The sequence below is a fragment of the Vulpes vulpes genome, chromosome 16, assembly GCF_048418805.1.
Source record: "Vulpes vulpes isolate BD-2025 chromosome 16, VulVul3, whole genome shotgun sequence".
NCBI classification, from domain to species: Eukaryota; Metazoa; Chordata; class Mammalia; order Carnivora; family Canidae; genus Vulpes; species Vulpes vulpes.
The window spans coordinates 56088692-56112589 of record NC_132795.1 but is presented as its reverse complement, the minus strand read 5'-3'; the positions used below and the strand labels follow the sequence as shown (position 1 = coordinate 56112589).

The window sequence follows — 23898 nt, the reverse complement described above, 5'->3', positions numbered from 1 at the left end:
GAACCACCACCTCCCAAGATCCAGCTTATTCATGCAGAATGGAATTGTTCTATTCCTGACTATGAAAGTAATTCCTTTTCATCATTAAAAAAAATGTCAGAAATCACAGAAAGGTATAAAGAGGTGAAATGTATATACATATTTCTCCTCTCATTACTAGATGCACATCTAGATTTCTTGAGTGCACACCTCCACTCCCACCCCATAACTATGACGATAGCTCGCTGCACAGTATCATGCCGGGGATGCACCATAGTCAATGTAGTCACCCCTTCTTGGCCATTTAGATTATCCTCCCCTTACTACCAGGAATAATGCTGTACTTCTCATATTTGGTGACTTGCCCAATTTTCCCTCAGGATGAGTTTCTAGAAGTGGAATTTTGAAATCAAGGTGTTTGCAAGTCTGTTAGGCTTCCCACCCCATTTGTCAAGTTACCTATAGAATGGTTGTATCAGTTTTTACTGTCACCAGTCACGTGCACCCCACATCAGATGGTCCCAATCCTTATAGAGTTCTCCCCCAGCCTTCACACAGATAATAGCTCTCGGGGGCTCTATCCTCTGTGGCTTGTGCCTGGCCAAACCCACTCCTCTTCCCCACGATGGTTCTTAACTCTGCACATTTATACACAGAGCACTTCAGGCTGTGCCACTAATTTGTTGTGGAAGCCTCTTCTCCCCTGTCTCAGTTTCTCCATCTGTACAGTGGGAGGTTGGACCACACAGATGATAAGGTCTGTGTCAAGCTCTGATCTCTTCTGATTCTTAGCTCCTGGCTCTCAAAAGCCCTCAGCCCCCTTTCCCTGTATCCCTTAGGCTTAAGCCCGAGGCCCCTGGACCTTCTATTAACCCTGATCTTTCCCACCCAGGCGGGAGTTCCAGAGGGAAGACATCGCCCTGAATTACCGGGATGCTCAGGGGGATCTGGTGCGGCTGCTGTCGGACGAGGACGTGGCGCTCATGGTGAAGCAGGCCCAAGGTCTCCCCTCCCAGAAGCACCTCTTCCCTTGGAAGCTGCACATCACCCAAAAGGATGACTACAGAGTCTACAACACTGTCCCCTGAGCCTATGGTGTCCCTGGAGCAGGGAGGGCCACTTGTAAGAAGCCCTCAGAGGAGATTAGGACCAGGAAAGCCTGGGAACATGGAACAGACTTCCTGGTTCGAATCTACGGACCCACTTGGCTTGGCTTGCATTCTGTCTGTCTGTACACTCAGTCTCAGATTAAAATAAACCCTTTCATCTCAAAGGTCCAGACTCTGAAAGACCGTTTCTTTTGAGGAAAGAAAGGAAACGGAGTAAAATTTCCATCAATGAGCGTAAATTAGGGGTCATTTATATATAGAAGGGGCCTGGCATAGGGCCTCATTCCAGCTTGCCCTGTCCACCAAAATAAAGGCATTGGCAGGGCCATGGTCCCAATGAAATTGGTTGAGGCATCCTCTTCCATAAGCAATAAAACCCACAACAACCCACTGGAAAACATCCACTCAATGAAAATTCAACAGGCCTTGAAAGCTCCATTGTGGCAAAGCCAGTCGTTTTTAACATGTTGCCCCACCAGACTGGTTGAGGAGCCGTACTGATGTGAAACAGCTAAGCCCTAGATAGGACACACTCTTCAAAGAATCACAGCCTTATAAGAAGTAGTGGGACTTTTCAGTGATCCTGCCTTTCCCCTTTCTTCCCACATCGCCCTGATTACAACTGGGGCCAGAACCTACAGCTTGGCCAGGGGAGCTTTGTTCTGAAATGCAGAGGCAGCCCTGCTGTCAAAATGCCAAGGCCCAGGGAGGCCAGGATGTAGGGAGGCTGGACCGGGGGTCTCTTGTGATGGGTCCAGGTCCTGGGGTGAGGGCTGAGGGGATCCTGACAGAGCGGCATCCCTGCCTCCAAGCAGAAGCAGGAGAAAGTCATCTCTGGACTGAAGTGTCCTCAGTTTGGGATGATTTCAGATGAAGCAAAGGCTTATAGTCAAAGATCACTAACTCTCTGCGAGTGAGAATAGGCAGTGACAATAAGCCATAGCTTTAGAGCCCCCAGCTACAAGTTTTTGAGCTATGGGACTGGAATATTTAAAGAAATAAAGAAGAACATAAAAATGAACAAGCTGAAGAGAATGACCAAGGAGATTTTCAAAAGAGAGCTAGAATGTACATACACACTTATTATGCATGTATCTGCATGCCAGTGTGAGCATGCGCCTGGTGACACAGAAAACCCAGTGGATGGGTTAGATGGTATATTAGAAAGGAGAAAACTAGTGCATTGGAAAAGAGAAAAATCAAAGAAATTACTCAGAATATAACACAGAGAGACAAGTGGCTGGAGAATATGAAAATGAAGTTAAGAGATATAAACAATAGAATGTGGTTTTTAAAAAATCAAAATCTCAGAAAGAGAAAATATATAGAGAATGGATAAGTAGAGAGATGACAGATGTAGTATTTCAAAACTGATGAAAAACTCAAATCTATGGGTCTAAGGAGCATCTCTGGACAAGGAGGATAAACAAAAAGTGGTCCATTGCTGGCTACAACATTTTGAAACTGCAAAAACACTGAAGTCAAGGAGAAGATTTTAAAAGGAGAGAATATTGAGATTGCTACAAAGTAGTAATTAGAATGATGAGGAGGCTTCTCAATAGTATCAATGGAAGCCAAAGTGAATAACGTTATATCCAAATTTTTGAGACAAAATAACTTTCAATCAAAACCATATGCTCAGTAAAACTGTCTTTCAATAGTGACAGTGAAATGAAGACATGTACAGATAAAAACTGAGAGTTTGCCACCAAGATCCTTGAACCAAAATTATCTTTAAAATACATTCTTTAAGAAGAGGAAAAACATTCTTGAGGGACAAGTCTGAGATGCAAGAACATGTGATAAACAAAAGCAATGGTAAGTATCATGGTGGATTTGTTTTGTGTTGACTGGCTAAGCTGAAATGATATTTCTAAGAACTTCCTTCCCTGCATGGATCCAGAGGGGTATGGACCATCAGAGGCATTTTGCAAGAGATTCACAACGGGAATGTTTGCAGCAGCAAGCATCTTTTTAGTCAAGAGATGCTGATGCAGTTTATGTGCATTGCTGCTTATCTGCTGGTTCACAGTTTGGAACTTCAGAACACAAAAGTCAAAGAGAAGATCTTCAAAGCCGTTAGAGAAAGTTACAAACGAACAACACTTAGAACAATAGCAGGCTTCTCAGTAACCCCTTCAAATGTCAGGTCCCAGCTCCTGTGCTGCTTGGTGTTTAGCTCTGTGCTGAAGGGCACCGGTTTCCTCTGCAGGTCCCCCTCACTGCAGTCCTGGGGGTGACGAGAGACTGATGTGGCTCCAGCTGACACCTGTAGGTCTCTGTTTGTCCTTGCTTCCCTTAAGTCACATGCATCTTCTATTTTTGACAGCCTGCCTGGCAGACCTGACACAGATGCAAAAGCATCATAGAAAAGGTTTAACCACAACTGAGGAAGACTGAATCCTCAAGGCAAAACTCTTGTTATATCTTTCCTAGTGATCCTGCTTCTCTGATGAGATCCTGACTCATACAGATGAATATGAATTCAAATAAATATTCTCAATATAAATTAATAACACGGTCTAATTTCTAAGGTTAAAAGAAGGACAGAATTAATATACTGGAGGATAATAATCATACGTGCATTCAGAGAGGTGGAATTAAAGTATTCTTTAGTACTTTAAAGAATAGGCACTTACCCTCATGATCCCAGGGTCCTGGAATTGAGTCCTACATCAGGCTCCCCCCAGGGAGCCTGCTTCTCTCTGCCTATGTCTCTGTCTCTCTATGTTACTCATGAATAAATAAATAAAATATTTTTAAAAAAATAAAAAAATCATCCAAAGAATAGAAAAAGAACATATGTATTTCCTGAATTTTACATCAAAATGAAAAAGAGGAAAGAAAACCAATTAAAAAGAGACAAGAAATAGGGCACGTGGCTGCCTCAGTCAGAAGAGTTTTTTTTTTTTTTTAAGAGTTTATGTATTTATTCATGAGAGACACAGAGAGAGAGGCAGAGACACAGGCAGAGGGAGAAGCAGGCTCCATGCAGGGAGCCTGATGTGGGACTCGATCCCAGGACCCCAGGATCATGAGCTGAGCCAAATGCAAATGCTCAACCACTGAGCCACCCAGGTGCCCCGAGTTTGTGACTCTTGATCTTGAGGTTTTAAGTTCGAACCCCACATTGAGTAGAGAGTACTTTAAAATCTTTTTTAAAAAGAAGAGGCAAGAAAGAAGAAAAAAGTAGTAGGATTCAAAAAGTTACTTGGTAAAATATAGGTTCAAAAACATCAATAATTTTGATACTTTAAACAATATAGGGACTCAATGCACCAATTAAAAGATTGTCAGATTGGGGGCACCTGGGTGACTCACTCAGTTAAGCATTTGCCTTTGGCTCAGGTCATGATCCCAGGGTCCAGTATTGAGCTCCCTGATGAGCAGGTAGCCTGCTTCTCCCTCTCCCCCCTACGAGTACTCTCTCAAATAAAAACAAACAAACAAACAAATAAAATCTTTTTTAAAAAAGATTGTCAGATTAGATTTTTTAAAAACTAAGTCTGTGTGCATGTCATACACATGAGAGGCTCACATAAAATCTAAGGACATGGAAACATTGAAAGCTCAAGGGTACAAGAAGATATGCATCATAATTACTAAGCAAAAGACAGTGTGGTGGGGGTGAAGGGTTGGGATGTCTCTAGAGATCCACACTCTATTTTTGTGTAAACTTGGCACAGATTTAGTGACGGTTCTTGACACTGAACTAAATAGTTATGCTTATCACCCACACTTGCCTCTATTGTCCCTTATACTTTGTTGCTTTGTTGGGGGCTGTGTGTGTGATTTTTTTTTTTACTTTATTTTTGACTTTATGTATAACTGAAGTATGAAAGTGTCAAAATTGGAGGAGAGGAAGCTTTTGCTGATAATGAAGTAGCTGAAAATTGCATCAGTGGGTTTGCTATGATATGAACTGATGTGAGTTTTGACAGTGAACAATTTATGGTGGGGAGAAAACTTCTCTAGAAAGGCTGATGAGGCACACACTTTTTGGTGTGCCAAGAGTGCTGCAGATACACACAAGATAAATGTGGAACTAACAGGAAAAAACCCCGACATGTGCCATCATTGGAAAGTGTATACAACTTACTGTCTATTATCGTGCAAATAAGACAACCAGAGAAATGTTTTCTGATCGACTAATAACCACTTTGTGCCAGTGGTGCCAACTCATTGTAGGCATTCTGGACTGGAAAAAAAGACTTATAAAATATTATCATCATTCCTGGAAAATTGCCATGTACGTCTCCTTCCTGAACTTCTTGTGAACACCAGTGTTTCAGTCTTTATGTCTCCCCAGTGAGATATGTGTATAACTGCCCAAGTACAAAGAATTTTAGAGCACAGATAAACACTTCTTTTCAGACTGTGCACTTGCTATAATCACAGAGCCTAGCTAGGACTCCATGATTCCCCCAAAGAATTCACTCTTAAGAATGCTATTTACACAATTGCCAATGCTTAGGATGATGCTGACAAATCAAGTTTACCAGAGACTTGACACGGCTTCTATGTACAGTGATATTTGAAAAATGAATCTCTCATCAGGGCTTTGAAGACTTTTTCTTTGTGACTAATGAGAAGATGGTGATATAAAACTTCATTCTTGCACAAGAAGTTTATCAGCGTAAAATGTAAGTAAGTTAGAGGAGCTGATAGCAAAGAAATGGTAAACTCTAGGATTCATCTATTGTTCATTCCTTGTGAGATAGGGAAATTCTCAAAGTGGAGTTATACATAGATAAGAGTTGACTGATAATCCTGATGGAGTTGTTGACATGGTGAACACAGATGAAAACATTCTCCTTGCCAATGTGGTGGATATCTGTTATCAGGTAATAGCCTTGAACAGTTTGCAATTAATAATGGGTAGAAGGTAATGGCAAATGGCCCAACCAGGAACAGACTTCTTGGAAGAAATCTAACTTAATGGACTATCTCTGGAAAAAGTCATTAAAAAGAGATTTAGTTACAATGCTGTCTCTTCCTTTAAGACTTCTATTCCTGACTCAGCATCAAATATCCAATAGCAAAACTATGGCATCCTCAAATTAGGATGATTCAAGGGGTGTTTAATAAAGGAACTACTTACACAGATAGAGGCAGCATGTGGGGAACCAGAAAGAAGGGCTCAGTATCCCAGAGATAGGACTATGGACTTGTTGCATTCCTGGGTCCATAGAACTAAAAAGAGGAAGCATTTACAAAACCTGGAAGGAGAGAATTGTGTACAGAGAGCTACCATGAGAAGGCCACTTTGCTTGTGGGCATGGTCAGCCCAAAGTAACTCTGCATGGAAAGAATCAGAGAAAGAAATACTCCATCGTCACCCTCCTCCTCTTCCCTCCATTCCTCCTTCCCTCCCTCTGATTTTCCCAAAGGCAGAGTTTCCCCTTGTCCAGAACTACCTGGAAGCCAGAGGATTAGGCTGTTATAATCCACACAGGTCATGTTCCTAGGGCAGAAATCAGGGTGGAGAAGAGTGTAGAGTAGATAGGAATGAGCAAATGAAGATATCTGGCACAATCCCCCCATTTTGCCCCTCACCATCTGCTCTTGTTTTTCATCCAAGGGAAAATTCCATGTTCCATGTACAGGGAACAGGGAAAGCCCCATCAGCTACAATATCATTGTAGGGCAATACCAACACAGACATATTCTCAACTGAAACCTAAAACATTTGCTGCCAAAGATATGCTTTATATAAATAGGGGGAGAGGTGGTGGTTTAAATAATATGATCGTTACAGTCACTGCCTCCCCAAGTGATCATAGGTCCTAAATGGGTAGTTCAAATTACTTCCCTCCCCCCACTCATTTCATTGTTCCCTTACTCTCTTCCAGCACATTGGCCGAATAGGGGCCTTTATTTATTGCGATGACCCAACACTTCATTCTATGGGATCTGAGTTATTGGAAGTCTTGTCTTTATTGAGTTGCCTCTGTTTGCCACTGACCAAGACTAGAGGGTAGGGAAATACTGTCACACACCTGTGAATCACTGCAGTTTCAGACATCACCTTCTTAATCTCCCTTCTGATAATAGATATCAATAGCCCCAGTCAATACAGTGACTCCTTTCTCTGCCTGTTGGCTCAGTGGGACCCCAAATGTCTCTAATCTTTTAAAATGTGACTTTACTGGATTCCACAAGTTTTGGTATCCCATTGTTACCCAATTGTAGGTGTTCTTTAAATTCAAACATGATTATATTCTTTTTAAAGATTTATTTATTTATTTGAGAGAGAAAAAGCATGTGTGAGTGTGCACAGCATGGGGAAGGGCAGAGGGAGAGGGAGAGAAACCCAAGCAGATTTTTGCTGAGCATGGAGCCCGATGCTGGACTGAGATCACGACTAGAGCCAAAATCAAAAGTCAGATGCCCAACCAACTGCGCCATCCAAGCACCACATGATTATATTCTTTGAGCTATTAGTTACTTAGTGTGTTTTTAAATTTCTAAATGTGTGAGGATTTTTTAAAAAGTTTTAATGGTCAAATATAACAATACAGAAAGTACATTAAAACAAAAATAGCCGGAAACTAACAGACTAATTTTCCAAAAGCAGAAGTTAAAAAGGGAACAATAGAATTAGCGTAAGGACAGAAGGAAGAAATAACAAAGATAAGCACAGAAGTCAACAGCAGCAACAAATATGACAGAAAAAGGTGAAAAAAAAAAACCAAAATAGTTTCTTTGGAAAGACTCTGGCAAGACTGATGAAGAGCAAAAAAAGAGATAAAAGAAAATAGTGTTAGGAATGAAAAAGAACCATAATGACAGATACAATAGAGATTTAAAAGAAACTCACAGAAATCCATCAAAAGCCAGAGGTCTTAATTTTAAATTTTATACAAAACAAATACTTAGAATTTTATCAAGAGAACAAGAAGCCTGAATTTTCCCTTAAAAATGTTAAATAAATTGAACCAGAAGTATTTTTACCTCACTAGGCATATACTACAGTTTTATGGGTGAATTCTACTAAACTTTCAAGGAACAGATCATGCTAATATGACAAAAAAAAAAAAAACTTCCGGAAAATAGAAGCTAAAATACTTCCCCATTCATCTATGCAGCCAGAATTATCTTGATGCCCAAACTGACAAAGATAGTACAAGTAGTGAAAAGTATAAGCCAATTGCATTTATGAATATAGATAAACATTTTAGCAAATGAAATGCAGCAGAGTACCAAAAAAAGGCTAATACAGATGACTACATTAGGTTTAAACCAAGCATATAAGGGAACTCTGGCATTTAAACATTTATAAATGTTCACCACTGCATAAGACATTAAAGGAGAAAAACTATATGGTCATCCCAACAGATGTGGGAAAATGAAAATGATATTATTTAGAGATCCACTCATGATTTAAATCACATGAACATGCACACACACACATGAGCACGCACAACTCTTAGTATACTGGAAATAAAGAGACTTTCTTAAGCTTATGAAGACCATCTTTAAGAAAACCTACAGGGCACCTGGTGGCTCAGTCAGTTAACTCTTGGATTCAACTCAGGTCATGATCTCAGTATCCTGAGATGGAGCCCCATGTCGGGCTCCCTGCTCAGCTCAGAGTCTGCTTCTCCCTTTACTCCTCCCCTTGATCTCTCTCTATTTCTCATAAATAAATAAAATCCTTGTAAAAAAAAAACACCCTACAGCAAACATCTTCTTAAAACAAAAATACTGGAAATGAGCAGCAGTTTCTTCAAAAGGCAGGAAGAAGGCAAGAATACCGAGTACTGCTCATCTATGCAACACTAGAGGTCCTAGTCAGCTCAGTAGGACAATAAAAAGAAATTAAAGTATAAGGACTGCAAAGCAAAAGCTTATCTGTCATTATTCACATTTGATATAATTATCTGTATAGGTAACCCAATAGAATGTACCGGCAAATTATTAGATCTGACAATAGAGTTTAGCTATGCGGCAGATTATATTAATACTAAAAGTTGATTGCCTTTTCATATACCAGCAATAAATAATTTGAAAAGAATTTCACATCAATAAAATCTTTAAGCTACTTGGAAATAAATCTAAAGATGTGAAGACCTGTATGTATAAGATTACAAAACTAAACTGAATGATTGATTAAAGACCAGAATAAATGGAAAGAGAGCCCATGTTCATGGATAGTAAACTAATACCATATAAAGATGTTTTTTCTTCCCATTGACTCACAGATAACCATAGGTTGAATGCAATTAGAAAAAATACTCCAATATTTTTGTTTGTTTTTGTTGGTTTGTTCAAAGTTTCATAAATGTATTCTAAAATTTATATAGAAGAGGAAACGACTCAGGATAGCCAATGTACTCCTGAAGAAGAATAAAGTGATGAGACATGCCTTCCAGAAAGCAAGACTTCATATAAAGCGTGGAAATGGAAAACAATGTGATACTGGTGCAGGAATTTACAATTTAGCAGTGGAACAAAATGAAGAGCCCAGAAATACCATGCACCCAGGGTATATGATACATAAAAGAGGTACTCTTGCAAATCAATGGGGGAAAACAGGAACACAATTTTTAAAAAGTGCATGGACAAACTGCTCAACCATATGGAACACAAAATAAAGGAGACTAAATCCCTAATTCAAACTATCCCAAAAGGCAATTCTAGATGTATTAAGTCATAAGGGGGAAAAGCAATACTTTGAGAGGATACATAGGATACTACTTACCTAATCTTGGGTTGGGTAAGGATTTCTTAAAGCAAAAACAAATAAATATTAATACATTTGACTACCACAAACTTAGGACATTCTGTTCATCAAAGACACAGGGAAAACATAAGCCAAAATCTAGGAAACATTTGCAAGACATAATTGACAAAAGACTAGTATTCAGAATATAAAAGAATTCCTGCGTATCAATAAGAAAAATACAAATATATTTTTAAATGCACAAGAACCATAAATAAGAATTCCATTACAGAGAAAATAGTCATTAAATATATGGAAAGATATTGAGTAGAAATAAGAGGAATGTAAATTAATTCAATCACTTAGGAAAACTGTTTGCCATTAGTTTTAAAGTTAGTAATTTGTATATTTTATGACTCAGCGATGAACTCTTCTTGCACATGACCAGGAGACATAAACAAGAATATTTAGAGGCAGGTCTCTTTGCAAAAACAACCCAAATACCCATCCAGAGAATAGTCATTTTATCCATTAATTACAACACAATGGTGAAACACACACGAAGACATGGATGATTTTCAGAAACATATTGAATGAAGAAACCAAGTCTCCAAAGATATGATTTATTTTGATAAAGCTCAAAAACTATGAACAAAATATAGGAAACACAAAATTCAGGGAGGGAGGTAAGGAATGCATAGAGAGGAAGACACATAGAGATGATGACTGTGTTCTAGTACTTGGGTTTAAGTGATGGGTTCACAGCAATTTGTTATATTACACTTTATAGCTCACATACACGTGACATATATTCTTATCTATGCATCAAGTATGACATTAAAGATATAATTTATATTAAAAGGTTAAAAATTTGGATGAAAATGTTTCCATGGGAAGTTCTCCAATTTTCGGAACTTTGGCTTCATTTTGTGCAAATTAAATTATTTTGACCTATTAGACTAAGAGCATTCTTTCCCTCCCTGCCTTGGGCCACTTGGTACCTTTTTAGATGTTACGTGACACTGATTGGTTCTTGCTTTCCTCTTTCTATATGGGGCATGGCAGGAGTGAAGATGGCATCTCCCTTCTCTGTGATGATTGGATGGTTCCAGTATTTCCTAGAGGGAATAGCTTCTATTGTTTATAGTGCCCAAGACTGCAATAGAGAATCCATGAACTTATTGAACCTCAGTGTTTTTTTTTTTTTTTGACATTCCAGCCAACAGATGTGATGGAGGTGGGGCTTTCCTGAAAGACAGGGCAGGAGGAGGCTGTGGAATGGGGAGTCTGGCCTTGGAAAAGAAAGGCTAGGGCAGGAGTCCAAGTCAGCACTGGTGTCAGGGAGGGATTCAAAGCTCTTCCCAGGCTGAAAAGTTTGGGACTTTCCACCTCGCAGTTCTGGTCAGTGTTCCATTTCCCTACAAGTACTAAATCCTGACAAGAGCCTCAGTTTGGAGATTTGTCTTTAGGGGCAAAGGGGAATAGGAACAGAGGAAGGAAGGGCGGGTGCTGCAGGGCACAGGGTTGGGGAAGAGAAGTTCTAAAAAGGAAAGGGAGGCAGCTCTCCGCCTGGAGGCTGCTGTGAAGAGCAGGGAAGCAAGGGAGGCCCCTTGGCCTATGGGAGAAAACATGGGTCCCGCCTCTATCACTTCCTAGCTGGGTGACTTGGGTAAGAGACTCAGTTTCCTCGTGTATAAAATGGGCTAATAAGAGTACCTTCCTTTGTCACAGTGTATTGTGAGAATAAAGAGATATATTTTGTTCATTGCCAGGCACACAGCAGCCACCCAATAAACACAAACTTAATAAAAGGCAGACCACCTAAAAAGAACTTGCCTAGGGATCCCTGGGTGTCGCAGCGGTTTGGCGCCTGCCTTTGGCCCAGGGCGCGATCCTGGAGACCCAGGATCGAATCCCACATCGGGCTCCCGGTGCATGGAGCCTGCTTCTCCCTCTGCCTATGTCTCTGCCTCTCTCTCTCTCTCTCTCTCTCTCTCTCTATCATAAATAAATAAAAATTTAAAAAAATTTAAGAACTTGCCTAAGCTTGAACAAAAAAATGAAACATTTGAGCTAGAGACTGGCAGGACAGGAAGTGGGGACACAGTGAGGCTGGCTGGAGCTGGATGCAATCACAGATGCCCCAACCAGATCACACTGTGCCACCAGCCCCTGCTCAACCCATCCTATAATATTCCTGCAAGAGAACCCAAAACCATCCAGGAACCGTGGCACAGCTATTACTGTTCCCTGGACTTTTATAAGCCGTGTGCTTCTCCCATGACTTCCAAGAGCTCATCAGTGCATTTCCTGTAAGATAGGATTGACTTGTTCACCCATTTGACATTTAAACAATATATACCTGGACCCAAATAGCACCAGATAGGACATTTGGTCCAGAGCTTATGTCCTTCCTGCTTGGAAGGTGGGGCCTTTGAGAAGGCAACATTTGCTCTTGCAGATCCTGGGCAATTAGAATTCTAGAATCCCCATGACTGAATCATAGAACCTCTGAAGATCAGTGTGAGTGTTGGGAGGGGAGAGGGAATCCAAAACAAAACCTATGTTGGATCAAAGTCACACAAAAGGACAAAGCATTTCTGAAGCCTGAAGTAGAAAGACACCTGGGGATAGCACATCAGTGGTGCTACCTATCCCACATCCCCGGGAAAGCAGAGGCCGTCAGATAGGCACCATGACTGCCAGCCTTCTGTCCCCTGTCAGGGGAGGGGTGATCTGGAGATGAAGCCAGATGTTTAACAACTGTTTATGTTCAGATGTCTCAGATTAAATAATTAGTGTGATCTCTGTCTCTGGATTGGACACTGCCTTATACAATAAATATAAAAATTAATTATATGTATTGTATTGGGACTTAGAAGTCATTGTCTAGTGCTTAGAAGGTCTGTATTCCAGACCTAAGTCTACCACTAGCATATAATCAAGTAACCAACCCATGGATTGTCCTCTCATTCTGCTCCCATCTTCTTGGGTTACAAAGTTTTACCTGCTCAACTTCTCTTCCTACCAGGAAATAAGAATAGTGATGATAGAATGTATGATGCATTTATTATGGACCACATAGTTCCTTATTTGCATTTTCTCATTTAGTCTTCAAAACAAGTCCATAAAGTAGATGCTACTAGTATCTAGTATCATCTTCATTTTATAAATAGACAATGATACCCACTCAGAGAGATTTACTCAAAGACTGAACTCTAGACGGCAGGGCCAGGAATCAACTCCATAAGTTGATGACTCCAGAATCCATGTGCTTCAAATTGGCTGAGGTGTTGTGCAAAGAAATAAGCTCTGAGTCACAGCTCTGCCACCAATGCAAAGAGTGGCCAAAAGGCCAAGTATAGGGTAGCGCCATCTTGTGAAATGGCCTAAGGCGGTGGGAATAGGAGTGAGCCAGGTACTTGAGTCAGCAGTGACGGGTGGGATTGACTGGAGTGCCAGCGGTGCCAGCAACACAGAGAGGCACAGTAGACTCTGTGCCAAGAACTTCAAATGAGCTGGGGTTGTAGAAGGAATGGAGAGCTGCCATGTCTCTGGGGGAGGGCCGCTTGGAGTCAGAGCTCAGGGTATAGAGAATAGTTACCCAGGTTGACCTAACAAAGTACCACAGAATGGGTACCTTAACCAAATAAAATATATTGTCTCAGTTCTGGAGGACAGAAGTTGAAAATCAAGGTTTCAGCAAAGTTGGTTCCTTCTAAGTTGTGTGAGGGAAGCATCTGTTCTTTGTTCTTCTTGGCTTGTAGATGGCCATGTTTCATATTCACATGGGAGCTTTCTGAATGTGTGTTTATCTCCAGATTTTCTCTTTTGTTTTTTTTAAAGATTTTATTTATTTATTCATGAGAGACACACCAAGAGAGAAGTAGAAACACAGGCAAAGGGAGAAGCAGGCTCCATACAGGAAGCCCAGTGTGGGACTCGATCCTGGGACTCCGGGGTCACGCCCTGAGCCAAAGGCAGACGCTCAACCGCTCAGGCACCCAGATGTCCCAGATTTCCTCTTTTGATAAAGACATCAGTCATATTGGATATATAGATAATATATGTCCCATATCATATTGGATATATCATATTGGCTAAATAGGGGTCCATTTAACCTCATTTGACCTCATAAGATCACATTCTCAGGTACTAGGAGTTAGGACTCCAACATATGAACTTTGGTGGGGTGCTATCCAACCCATAAAAGAAAGTATGGAGGGGCACCTGGGTGGCTCAGTGGTTGAGCATCTGCCTTTGGCTCAGGTCATGATCCCAGGGTCCTGGGACAGAGTCCTGCATCAGGCTCCTCACAGGGAGCCTGCTTCTCCCTCTGCCTCTGTCTCTGCCTCTCTCTGTGAGTCTCATGAATAAATAAAGAAAATCTTAAAAAAAAAAAAAAAAAGAACGTAGGGAGCAGTCATAAAAGAAACTAAGAGAGTGGGCCCTAGCTAGACCATGAGTCCCCATGGGTACAGGGAGAGGTTTGGAGAAGCTGAGGAGTCAGACAGGGGTATGATCAAGAAGTATACAGAGCCCTCTGACATGAATGCCTGGACTTCTGGTGGTGATTGGGGTGAACCAAAAAGTTGATGTGCTGGGTTTGCCCTAATAATCTCGTGAGGAAGGTGGTAACCAGTTCCAGTCACCACTGACAGCCACCCTCTCTTCACCTCTTGGTATTTCAGTGCCAAGTGGGGAGTGAAAGCTTCCTTAGCATCTTGCTCTCTCAAGAAGTGTTAAAGGTGAGTGAGGTTCTTCCTCCTAGAAACAAAAGAACAGAAATTCTCCCCCAAGGCCATCAAAGCAGAATTAGCATCCCAGGGCCCCCGATGACCATTCTGTACAGGATAAGGGCAGGGTCTATGGAAGTTCTGGAAACTTTGTGACTTCCCTCAATTAGCTAGATTTATTACCCATTTTTCTTTTGTAATCAGTAGGAAAACAAAATCCTAAGAATGTAGAATGCCCTCATAGCAGTTTTGAAGCATCCTGCCTTAGTGGGTGTTGGGGGGAACAGGAACTCCTGAGGCTGCAGAGCCTGCAGAAGGAGTGGTCACTTGCAGAAAGGCAGGTGATGCAGAGCATTTTAGGAGTCTATGGAAGAACCATTTGCAGAGAAGACTGGGCTAAAAGAAAGGAGCAATCCTGGGGGTCAAGTTTCTTCCCAGATAGGGGAAGCCCTGATGGCCCTGGACCCCAGGGCTGATGGATGGCCCTGGACCCCAGGGATATTTACCCCACACAGGCTGAATCTACTCAACTGTCTTCATCTGCCTCCCCACCAAATCCCAGCCCCTCCCTGCTTCATCACCTGAGATTGTCTGATGTGAGAGAATGCATGTGTCCAGTCAGCACCCCCACTTCCATACTAATCACCCCAAGACACATGGTTACCACTTCCTCTGTCATACTCAGCAGTGTATCAATTCAAAGGAAACAGAGAGAGAGCAATCTAGAGACCTGAATCAAACCACAGTCTAGAGAGCAGGAGAATCTCATACAAGAAAGATGCATTTGAAATTGAGAACGGAATCCATTCCATGAGTTCTAGACACGTCCTTGCAATGGTGAGGTGAGGTAGCGATTCTTATGATGGGGAATGGGGTCATGTGGGCCTCAAACTCCCTCTCATCTTTCTGTCAGTCCCCCCAATCAGGGCTAGTGCTCCAGGTTCACCACAATTGTGCAAGGACAAAGCCCAGCCTGTCTTGTCTGAGCCCCGCACCCTACACATATGTCTTCTGGCTCCTCCATCCACATCTCCACTCTCAGACTGCCCTGAGTCAGAGGTGGCTCCAGGCCTTGAATCATACCCACCATAGGATCTATCTGTCCAGGCCTCTCTCCAAGATGCCTCCTGGGGGCCCCTGCATTCTTACCTTGGGCATGGCCTTCAACCCTTCAGGACAGAGTTCTCAGTGATGCCCTAAGTTCTCCTCTCCCGTGGGTGAGCCACTGTCCCTTCACTCTCCAGCTGGACTAGAGCAGACCTAAGCTGTGATTCACAGGGTCACAGCTGTTCTCTAACCCTTCTTGAGACTCTGTTCTCACCCCTGAATCTAGCCTTGTTTTTGAGAGCCAGGGCCCATTTATGCCGGGCAACTGAATTTCTTTGTACCTCTCCATGCCAGAGTCCCTATGCTAAAAAGCTCAAGATGATCCTCAGCCTGATAGAGAAGATCTGCAAAAACCCACTATTGACATAATACTTAATGATGAGAAATTTGAAGCTTTTGCATTAAGATCAAGTACAAGGCAAGGATGTCTCTGCTCACTACTCTTTTCCAACATTGTTGAAAATTCTTGGTAATGCAATAAGATAAGAAACATAAATAAAAGGTATATGGATTGGGAGGGAAGGAATAAAAGTGCTTTGTTTGCTGGTGGCATGATCATCTATATAGAAAATGTGAAAGGAAAAAAAAAGAAAATGTGAAAGAATTTTTTAATCTCCTGGAAACAGTAAGTTATTATAACATGTTCCTGGATATTAGATTAATATACAAAAGTCCATCATTTTCTTATAACCAGGAATAAACAAGAGGAATTTAAAATAGAAAACACAATACCGTTTACATCAGCACTTATACAAATGAAATACTTAGGTATAAATCTAACAAAATATGTATAAAATCTATATGAGGAAAACTACAAAACTCTGATGAACAAAATAAAATACAACTAAATAAATGGGGAGATATTTCATGTTCATGGATAAGAAGATTCAATATTGCCATGATGTCAATTCTTTTCAGTTGATCTATAAATTCAATTCAGCCCCAGTCAAAGGGTTAAAAAGCCAAACTATGAGTGTCTTATAAGATAACATAGGAGGAGATCTAGATGGCCTTGGGTTTGGTGATGACTTTCTGGTTACTACACCGAAGGCATAATCCATCCAAGAAATAATCGATAAACTGGACTTGATTAAAATTAAAAACATTTGCTCTGCAAAAGACAAGGTCAAGAGAAGATAAGCCAGACTGGGAGAAAATACTTACAAGAGACATGTCTGATTAAGGTCTGTGATCCAAAATATATAAAGAACTTTTAAAATGTGGCAATAAGGAAGTGAACCATCTGATTTTAAAATGGACCAAAGCCCTTACAGACATGAAAGATGTACAAATGGCAAATATGCGTATGAAAAGATGCTCTGCATCACATATCATCAGGGAAACACAAATTAAAACAACAATGAGGTTTTACTACACATCTACTAGAATGGTCCTAATCCAGATTTCTAACAACACCAGATGCTGACAAGGACCAAAAGGAATGTTCATTCATTGCTGATGGGAATGCAAAATGGTACAGCCACTCAAGAAGACAATCTAAGGGTTTCTTCCAGATGAGTAAAAAAATGTATGCTCACACAAAAACCTGCAAAGAGATGTTTATGGCAGCTTTATTTATAATTGCCAGAACTTGGAAGCAACCAAGATGTCCTTTAGCAGACAAATGGATAAATCAGCTGTGGCCCATCCAGACAAATGGAGTATAATTCAGTTCTAAAAAGAAATGGGTATCTAGCCATGAAAAGCCATGGAGGAAAACTTAAATGCAAATTATCAAGTGAACAAAGCTGGTCTGGAAAGATTACATCTGTATGACTCCAACTGTGTGACTTTAAAACAAAAGGAGATGAGGGGGAAAAAAATTCCAAAAAAAAAGAAGGAAAGACCAAATTATGGAGACAGTAAAAGGATCAGTGGTTGTGAGGTGTTGGGAGAGGGGTGAATAGGGGGAGCATGGGGGATTTTTAGGGCAGGGAGACTGTTCTCTATACAACCATAATGGTGGATACATATCTTATACATTCATTCAAAACCATAGAATGTGCAACACCAGGAATGAATCCCAATGTAAACTATGTTCTCTGGGTGATAATGATATGTTGAGGTTCATCTATTTTAACAACTGTACCACTCTGGTGGGGGGCGTTGATAGTGCAGAGAGAGGATGAGGGTGATGTATGGGGTTAATGGGAAATCTTTGTACTTTCCCAATCTTTCTGTGAATCTAAAACTACTCTAAAAAAATAGTCTTGGGACACCTGGGGTGGCTCAGTCAGTTTAGCATCCAGCTCTTGGTTTCAGCTCAGGTCATGATCTCAGGGTCATGAGATTGAGCCCCATGTTGGGCTCCACACTCAGTGCAGACTCTGCTTAAGATTCTCTCCCTCTCCCCTTCCCCCCCGCCCCACTGCTCACACACTCTCTTTCTAAAATAAATAAAATCTTTAAAAAATAAAATAAAGTCTTTAAAAATGTTTTTAAAGCTCAAGATGGAGGCCTGCCTGTCCTGTCCCTCCCCAACTGGCCTCATAACCTTGTACCTGCTACACCTAAACCCAAGCCCTGAGGCATAGGGCCCAGATCCCTGTTGACAGCTTGTCCCTCAGAACAAACCTGCTTTCTCTGCCACTATAACCAGCTACTACTGCCTGCCATTAGTAATTGCCTGAAGTCCTGTCCTTTAGCTTTGCACTCTCCTATTGGGAAACCTCAAGCAATAGGCACAGCTCTCAGAAGAGGGACAAGTAAATTCCTGCTTGTCGGGCAGGAATTTTTCCTATAAACTTCTCACTTGAGGGCAGTTGTTTTATCTGTCTCTGCACAGATGAAATGCTGACAAGCCTTTATCTTCCTCATGACTCCAAACCACACAGTTCAGTTCCTGGTATCTCCTTTACCACCTTGGCCCATCTTCGAAAAACAGCAGGTAGTTTCAGGGCAGAGATTTGAGTTTCCTTTGCAGTTCCCGATCTTTGGCTCAGAATGCCCTGCTGGTGAGTTGTGTGTTGGGTGCCTTTCTGGTGTTGGGAGAGCTAGTGGTCCAGGGCAAAGCCATTGAGTTGCTCCACAGAGGGACATGGGCAGGAGGAGTTGGAATCATCAGGTCTCAAAACATAAATTCTCCAGCTCCCGGAGAGAGTCTGACCAGCTTCTCCTGCCAGGGAAACAAATTCCTTCTACAAATCCTGAAAGAGCATGTTCCATGGGCTCAACCCTGGCCAGTAGCAGCTGCCCTCAGAGGTGGCATCTCCTCCAGACCTGCTACTGTCCTCCATCTACCCACCTACCTGGTGGCCACCCCTCCCAGGCCTGTGCGGGTACCATCACCAGACCCTGTGATTCTCTCCTTTAAACATGTCCAGAATCTACTCACCCTTATCTCCTCCCTGTCACCACTAAAGCTCCAACCAATGTCATCTTCTTCTTGGTGACTGACTGCTCAGTGGCATCCATGTCCCCAGTCTATTCTCAGCACAGCAGCCTTCTGTTCAAAAGACAAATGTGACCGTATTACTCCCCTGCTTGAAATTCTCATAGCTTCTCAGTGCCTGCAGGATAAAGTCCCAAATCCTTACTGTGGCCCCAAAGCCCCCCAGAAGCTGAGCTGTCACCATATCTCCATCTCCCAACATCCTGCTCTTTCCTCCTCCCTCTCTGCCCTTCACCCACCCCCTGCTCTTCCCATTCTTCAAATGCCTCACCTTAGAGACTCTCATCCAACACTTCTCCCTCCGGACCAACTCCTGCCCACCTTTCCAGTCTGTGTTTGAATAAAATTTGATTGGGGCACTTTTCCGAAATCTCCAGGCAAGATTAGGCAACTCTGCTATTTCCCTTAGCAGCTCTACTTTTCCTTTTACAGAGCTTTGAAATGTTCATCAAACTTTTGCTTGTTGTCACTGTCTTAAACAAAACTTTTGGCTTCATAAAGGCAGGATCAAGGCTTTTTTTTTTTTTTTTTTTTTTTTTCAGTGCTCTGTTCTCAGTGTCCTGTATGGTGGCCAGAAATCTGTAGGAGTTTAGTACATTGTTCAGTTGTGGTTGTGTTAGTCTGCAATGGCTTCGTTTTATTTTCCAGAATAAATCTGGAAGTGAGGGGGGCCAGTACTGCAGTACTGGGCCAGTGCCTTGATAATGTCAGGGTCAGTGTGTGAATGGTTCTCTTGGCTTTCTCCTCATTCGTGTTGCTCTCTGGTTGGAAGATACCTATGCTCCAGGCTTCAACTCCATTTCAAGGATGGAAGGAGGCAGAAGAAGGGAAGGGCAAAAGACTACCTCCTTGCCAATCTGTCTTTTTATTTGTGAGGAGGAGGCTCTCTCCAGCAGACCACTCTTTTTATTTTGATCAAAACAGGACAGATATTCATCCTTAGGTTAATCACTTCCCAAGCAGAAGACTTCCAAAATTGCCTTATTAATCATTCTTCTTCTTTTTATTTTTAAAATCATGGTTCTTCTTATGGGTTGCAATAAAGAACCACCTTCTCTAAGCACAAGACATCTTCCTAGAGACCTAAAAAATAATGGTTCTGTTAGAAGAGAAGAAATAGGGTGAAAAGCATACAGAAATTTTCTATCGTTATATATTGAATTACCCTGGTGCTTAGTCACTTAAAGCAAAAGACATCATCTCACTGTTTCTGTGGGTCAGACATTTGGGAGCAACTTAGTTATGTGGTTCTAGCAAAGGATTTCTTATGAGGTTTCTGTTAAGCTGTTGGCTGGGGTTGCGCTCGTTTGAAGGCTGGACTGGGGCTGGAGGATCCACTGCCAAGCTGACTCATATGTTTTCTGGGAAAATGTCTGTTTCTTACCATTTGGGTTTCTCTATAGGCCTATTCATGACATGGCAGCTGGCTTCTCCAGAGTGAGCTATCTGAATGGGGTTTTGGGATGTGAAGAGAGAAAGATGGAGAAAGTAAGAACAAAAGAGAAAGAGAGAGAGAGAGAGAGAGAGAGAGAGAGAGAGAGAGAAACGAGTGAACCAAAATGGGAACCACAGTGTCTATTACAATATCAGAAATGACATGCCTTCTCCTGCTCTCTTGTATCAGTCAGACAGACAAGCCCTGGTGCAGTGTGGGATAGGACTGCATAAATGTGAATTCAGAAGGCAGGAATCATTGCAGTGATCTGGGAGGCAGCTAACACAAACCTGTCGAGTAGACAACAGACCTCAGCTGTCACAGTGTGTATTTATTGAGTTGAACTTGCATTGAAAGGAAGGAAGTGAGTTGAAATTAAGTGTTCCTGTTTTTAGGGTGAAGAGAAGGAACAAATTAAGAAAGCTTACAATAATTTCTTGCCTGCTATATGCTAGCCATGCTATATAGGTAATTTCACAGACTTCTCCCAATAGCACTATAACAAGTAGGTGATGATGTCTCCATTGTCTGGACAAGAGCATGAGGGGGGCCAGTATGTCTTCTCTGCATCTGACCCCCAAAAGCCATCGTAAGCCACAGCTGGCTCTCTATCTGTGATACTTAGATTCACTGAGTCTGTTTGTTTCTCTTTAGTGAATTTGAACAAGGAGGCATAGTGAGAGAGTGAAGAACTGATAGTGTCTACCACACTGATGGTGGATACCGATTTCTCACTGAGATACCCTGTCAATGAAGTACTGGGAGTACTGTTGGCTCCACCAGCAACCCTTTCAGCGACCATTCAGCAGAATCTATGATACTGGGACTATCAGTGGTGGGAAAAGGTACATGCGGCAAAAACCCTGGGGTTCTGGGGCAAGGTTATAGTACCTGCAGTGGAGAATTGTATACCTTTTGGAAAATAATCCCTTGCGTGCTATGAGTCTCTAGTGGAGACATTGCTTGATCATGGGACACCCCATGACTATGTGACCATAACTGGCCTTCATGAACTGGGTTCTGTCCAACACACCAAGTCACGAAGTGGGACAGGCCTAAGGCATTATGTCATCAGAAGTGGTCCAGGGATCAAGCATGAGCAGGACTGAGGGGCATTAAAAAAGCAAGCTGCATGAGCATGTTGCTTCTCCCCTAGCTCATGCTCAGACTGAATAGGGTGGGAGATCCCTTAGGACAAGCCAATAGAAGATGAAAACACTAAGCTTGATTCATATATGGGTCAGCTGGATACATTTGTGGGTGCCAGCAGCAAGAGAACAGTGTTTGCAGCCTCACGTAGGAGTAGTCTTACAAAACAATAGCAAGGAAAAATCTTCCAATGGACAGAGTTTTAGGCAGAGCATTGGCCACGTACTTTGCATGGAAAATAAAATAAATATAGACTTATGGGTGAGGCTGTGGTTGGACGTGCATCACAGCTCAGCTTTTGCTGGCAGCCCTGCTTCCTCTTCTTCCGGCTTACAGGTTTTGATCCCAAAGGCACATCTTAATAAGCATCCTGTAAAACACCAAACTCCATCTGGGAGTCTCCCTGACAGGGAACCCAACCTATGACAAAGAGAGAAGGCACCTGCTAGAGACTCTGAGATGGAAGAGCCAAAGGGAGCCAGGATGGTTCAGGGAATCATGTGGGAGGTGCTCATGGGCAGTGAAAGTAGGATTAGGGACAGAGATGGGGAGTGGTTACAGTGGTAGCAGGTGCTGCTGCTGAGTGGATGACAGTGAAACTAGAGCTGCTTCAGATTCTCAGCCACCTGCAACTCCCCAATGGCCTCCTCAGTTCTGTAAAGCCTGGCTCTGGGTACACCCATCATTATCCCCCAGTGTCTGTACTTCCTTATTCTTAATAAAATAATTTGTTAGATACATAGTATAGTGGGTTGAATGGTGGCCCCTCAGAAGATAAGTTTACATCCTTACCCCCAAAACATGTAAATGTGACCTTATTTGGAAAAAGAGTCTTTGCAGATGTAATTAAGAATCTCGAGATGTGATCACCCTGGATTATCCAGTAGGTTCTGAATCTAATGACAAGTGTCCTTATAACAAAAAAGGCAGAGGATAGACACAGGGAGAAAGAGGGAAGATCACCTGAAGGCCAAGGGAGATATTGGAATCACCCAGCCACAAGCCATGGAACGCCTAGAGCCACCACAAGCTGAAGAGGCAAAGATGGATCCTCCATAGAGCCTCCAGAGAGAGCACAGCCCTACTGATGTGGCAATTTTGGACTTTTGGGCTTTACATACTGTGATAGGAAAGATTTCTGCTGTCCCAGGCCACCATGTTTGTGGTAATTGGTTACTACAACTCTAGGAAGCTAATGCACATAGTCACAGCGATAGAGGCTGCATTTCCCAGTTTCCCTTGAAGCTGAATGTGGTCATAAGACAAAAACTTTGCTCCATGGGAGTAAGATTCTGCATTTCTGACATGATGTCAGGTGATGCTGCTGCTGGTCAAGGGGACCATGCTTTGAGCAGCAAGGGCCTGGTTAGCATCGCTCTGAGAGAAGATCTGGGAAGGCTTTGGAGAAAACAAAGACATCCCAAAGGGGAAAGAATATATAGTATGTAAAGGAGTGCAGCAGTGAGGCCCTGTCAACTGCAAATAACCAAAAAACCACTGAAAGTAGCTGAGCTATAAGATACAGAGCCTGGAGGTCAGACAGCACTGTGTGAATCTCAACAGGTCTCAGTCTCAGCCTCATCATGAACCTATGTGCTTCCCCTCCTCTGCTCTAACCACTCAGAATGTGGGTGATTGGCTGGACTCGCTCCAGGTGTCACCAGCAGAGGACTGGGGGCATTTCCAAAAGCAGAAATTATATTTTTCCTCACAAGGAAAGGTTTACCCTCCTGCCCCATTGGCCAGACTGACACATGCCCTTTTCTAAGACAATCACTGGAAAGAGGAGAATTATCACGAATGGCTTAGACTAATCAAATTCTGCTTCTTGGGACTGGGAACAAGAATATATCTTATAGGGCAGCCCAGATGACTCAGTGATTTAGCACTGCCTTCACCCCGGGGTGTGATCCTGGTGATCCAGGATCAAGTCCCATGTCGGGCTCCCAGCATGGAGCCTGCTTCTCCCTCTGCCTGTGTCTCTGCCTCTCTCTCTCTCTCTCTCTCTCTCTCTCTCTGCCTGTCATGAATAAATAAATAAAATCTTAAAAAAAAGAATATGTCTTATATCTAAAATCTGACTAGTCCATTATATTTGGTTTGTTTGTTGTTTCTTCTTACTCTCTCTGCTGGTGCCTTGCTTTCTTGTCAATTAGGTGATTATTAGTTATGGGCTTGTGTATGGAGGATATGTAGAAAGTCAACATGATTTGGCAAAACAAAAACAAAAAACCAATTGGTGTTTTCTACAAACATTTAACTATAACTTGGTGCCCGAGAGAAACCTGGGGTTGAGCTGATTTGTTGTGCTTCCAGTGACTGGTCAT

General features: G+C 42.2%; 1 protein-coding gene across 5 annotated transcripts in view; it reads left to right on the top strand.

Moving 5' to 3' along the window:
• The window catches only part of NCF4 (neutrophil cytosolic factor 4), a 33648-nt gene extending 32396 nt beyond the window's left edge, over positions 1-1252 (top strand). For all 5 annotated transcript variants that reach the window (XM_026010984.2, XM_026010985.2, XM_072742477.1 and 2 more), the window contains exon 10: positions 872-1252. In XM_026010984.2, the coding sequence (XP_025866769.1) occupies positions 872-1067 (196 nt within the window). In that variant the 3' untranslated portion in view covers positions 1068-1252. The remainder of the gene's footprint in view (positions 1-871) is intronic.
• The last annotated feature ends 22646 nt before the right edge of the window (positions 1253-23898 follow it).